At 40.0% G+C, this 4176-nt stretch overlaps 1 protein-coding gene across 1 annotated transcript; it reads left to right on the top strand.

Annotated features, from left to right (window-relative positions):
* Nucleotides 1–228: 228 nt before the first annotated feature.
* LOC135076582 (alpha-crystallin B chain-like) lies at nt 229–1229 on the top strand. Its single transcript, XM_063971015.1, has one exon. The coding sequence runs from the start codon at nt 298–300 to the stop codon at nt 1081–1083; it is 786 nt and encodes a 261-aa protein (XP_063827085.1). The 5' UTR covers nt 229–297; the 3' UTR covers nt 1084–1229.
* The last annotated feature ends 2947 nt before the right edge of the window (nt 1230–4176 follow it).

Consider the following 4176-nt stretch of genomic DNA (forward strand, 5'->3'; position numbering starts at 1 on the left):
AGACAGAAAAGCCCACTCCGACAGAATTTCCAATTCCCACAGCATGCATCATTAACATTATGTAAACCGTCGGCTAAAACCAAAACACTGTTTCGGCCAATGACTCGTGTTTACCAAACAAACACGGTACTTTCCAACAGTTGATCACACCTGCCGGTTACCGCTGCACTTATCGTCAATGAAACCGGAGTACATTCTCGAACGCTCGTCCCGCCGACCGACGCTATATAAGACCCGCTCCGAGCGCGGCCAGACATACGTATTACGAAAGCGATAGACACACGAAGCGAACACACGATGCTCAAATCAGCGATCTGCATTCTCGCGCTCGTCAGCGCCGCCACCTGCGACGAAGCGAGGCGCCACAGGATAGAAGACCCCTTCGCGGCCCTCGACAGGCACATCACTCACACGCTCGCCTACCACTATCTGTGGCCATGGGACCAGCTCATCAAAGCGGCCGCCGCAATCGACGCCGAAGAACATCTAGAGGAACCCAAAATCCTGTCCGATGACAAGAAATTCGAAATTAACATGAACGTCAAGCGATTCAAGCCGGACGAACTCCGAGTCAAAGTGAAGAACCGCTACATCTTAGTTGAGGGACACCATAAGGAGAACAATGACAACAGGCAGAAATTCATGGCGAATCACTTCGTGCAGCGATTTGTGCTCCCACTTGGAAGTAAGCAAGAGGAAGTGACAGCGATTTTGAAGGAGAACGGTATCTTAAGTATCACGGCGCCGAAGCATGAGTTGCCGCCGCCGCCGCCCGAACGCGAAGTGCCAATCGAGGTCAGGCTTCCAGAAAAAACAGAAGTTCCAGAGAAAACTGAAAGTCCAGTGAAAACTGAAACTCCAGTGAAAGAGGAAACGACAACAGAAAAGAAGGAGGTTCCACCTGTGGTGACATCGACGGCGACGCCTTTGGAGCAGTTGGATTTGGTTGAGGCCACGACACACGTTGGCAAGATTAGGAAGAAGGAACTGAAGACCACTCCAAAGACGACGAAAGACAACGAAGTGACGAAGGGCGGGGAAGGCAACGGACTGGACTACATGTTGATAGAGTCTGAGGAGTGAATGCCGCGGTTGTGATATGGTGTACAAGACTGAGTGAAGCTTTAAGGCGTCGGCGGCCATGTGAGCGCTGGCGCTAAGCAATGTGAGATTTATTATTAACATTATTTTTGTTTTAGAAATAAAGATGTTATTTATTGTAAGTCGTATTTATTCGTTTCATTTCGCAATACGGTGAAAGAGTAATGTCTGGTAATATTTCCTTTTATGGCACTATAATTTTTACGATGATGGCTTGCTAAGGTTTCAGCGTAAGCTGATGTATGACGCTTGTTTATCTTTATAAGCTTCTATTTATGGCCGGAGCTTTTAGGCCGTATGGGGAAATTAGCATAAATTTAACTGTGGACGTTTAGTGTGACAAGTAATGTGGATATACGACAAAAACAGATTTCTTGGAGAGCTTTCTTGTACCATCAAATTAAGTTCCGCTAGAATAAGCTTATTGTGGTTTTGTTTTACTTACAACTGACACAAATTCTATCTTTTTTCCCCAAACTCTAAATCACAATGTAAACAAGTGTGACAGTAATGCTAACACAGCAATTAGTGGCATTACTACATTCGTAACGTTGCAAAATTCACACGTGGGAATGTGTTACACTCATAATGGAATAAATTAAAATAAATTACAAATGTTATGATAGATGTGTTTCCGCCGTGAGAAATAATTGAGTTACTTAGCGTTGTGTTTACATTGGGTAAAAGGCCTATTATTCGTGAAAATATACGGAAGATAATTAGAAAATTCTGACTAAAACTACAGTATCAAAGTTTTCGTAAGAAAATTTCAAAATTGGTCCCAGTTCTATTTTAAACTCACCAAGTAAGTACCTACTATTTAGTAAGATTAGCCAAACTTCTGAATTCTTTGCCACTAGCAAATTCTACTGTGTACTAAATAAACTCTATAATAAGGAAGCTCTAATAATTCCTATCTCTTGTTACTTTTCGTAGTCCCTACGAATAACTATCTTACGCCCGTATTCACAAACGATGCTTGCTTAAGTGAAGGAGATGAATAGAGCTCTGTTATTGGTTCTTGTGTTACCCTGTGCGTCCACGCGCACTGTGAGAGCTCATAGTAATGTTTGTGAATACGGGCGTTAGAAACAGCAACGATTTTTTGATATACTCGTAATATCGACTTTCCCCAATGCAAAACATGACGAAGATGACTAAAAAGATATAAAGCCATTCTAAGAACGAAAATCACAACAAAGGTGACTCATTTCAAGCACTTTAGCAGTCGTTTCTAAACATCATAAAGTAAATAAAGTGACGTACATGAAAGCAACTCTATCAACATTCTGTAAAGGCCGATTCACACATATCAGTGAAGTCACAGTTCAGGCTCAGTACCGGCACAGTGCGAAATATTCTTTCATACAGTTTCTATGAACGCATCTTCACTTGTCAGTGTCAGTGACGACACAGTGCTCTCAGTGTCAGTGCCGACACCAACAATCACGGAGGATTCCGTGGAGGGTAGTTGAATGGGAAGCATGGTCGATCTGTTTTAATGGTTTCAATTTATTATTTAATGGACTTTAGTGTACAAATTTGGTGTGATTTTGTGTTCTAAAGTGCAGTAAAGTGATAAATTATAAAAAACATTGAAATACTTCGAATTTGAGCGCGCATCGAGTGTCGAGTGGGTTGTCGTATGAACAACCCGCTTTGGACCCGGTGGCGTCTCGAAACCTGCTTAAGGGCATACTTAACTCCACGGAATCCATGAAAAATCAATAGAACTGAAACACCCACGTTTTATTGATAACTATGTCAATATTTTTCACTCGACATTGGCAGAAATAAACCTCCCAGAGAGGTTTGGTTGCCACAAATAAAAAAATAAAACAATCACGGACGTATTCGTTGACGACGATATTTTTTGTCTGATCACGGACGCTGCCGCGGCATCAAAAACAAAATAACTTACTTCATAGTTTCTGAACAAGAATATTGAAACAGCTCTCTGACATTTTAAAATATTCAAAATATTTCACTGACGCAACACTGTAGCACTGATACTGAACTGAGCGGACACTGTGACGGAACTGTGGCTTCACTGATATGTGTGAATCGAACTTAAGGCAGCAATAAAGTTTGTAGGAAATTTTCATCGCAACAAGTTGGTCTTATACTGCCGCCAAGCGTTTTGGGAATTGCTTATTTTAATTGATTATAAACGTGTGTTTAATTGAAGCCTTTTAAAGCGTCGGCATTTCCTGGTATTACAATTAAACGGGAAAACGTAATTACGTTCCAGTAATTATGTTTTAAGATTTCAACATTATTTATAGAAAGTATATGGAATAAAATTTTATTAATAGCTTTATAGGATAATGTAGTGATGTGATGAATATATTATTACTTTACTAGCTTCTTCTTTTCGTGTCGACAACAAACCCACAGTGTCAGCCCAAAACTCCGCCAAGAGTGGCCACTAGCGGCCGCCCGCGACTTCGTACGCGTGGGTCTCGTATTACCCCCTTATGGGGTTAAATTTTGCAAAATCCCGTCTTAGTGAGCACTTACGTTCTAAAAGGAACCCCCATGCAAAATTTGAGACTCCTAGCACTTGTAGTTTCTGAGATTTCGTGATAAGTGAGTAAGTGACCTTTCACTTTTACAGATGTAGGTACATTATTAATGCAAAATAACTACCTTACTATAATTTATACTTAGATGAATACTAGCATAATATTAAAACAAACTCTACTATTTTGTTAACTTAACCCTTAAACGTGAAATGAATGCTCTAGTTACATATGAGACTACATTATAACCTAGATTTCAAGTGGAATAACTGTAGAACAGCTTTAACAGCTCAAATCGTGCTGAGCTGACAAAACGCTGAAGTAAAATGCACAAGTATGTTACACTCACGCATTCATAAACAGATCCCAAAATTAGACATCTTAACCACGTAGGTACTTAATTATTCTTATCTGTGACATTTTGCACAACATTCAGAAATAAATTGTTTTTCAGAATGTTTAATGTGCATTGTTTTGTCACTTTGCATGAAAAGTTAAAATTCAAAAGTTAAAAAAAAACAGTAACCAAAGTAGAGTAAATTTTTCAGTACTT

This window comes from Ostrinia nubilalis, chromosome 1 (genome assembly GCF_963855985.1).
Source record: "Ostrinia nubilalis chromosome 1, ilOstNubi1.1, whole genome shotgun sequence".
NCBI classification, from domain to species: Eukaryota; Metazoa; Arthropoda; class Insecta; order Lepidoptera; family Crambidae; genus Ostrinia; species Ostrinia nubilalis.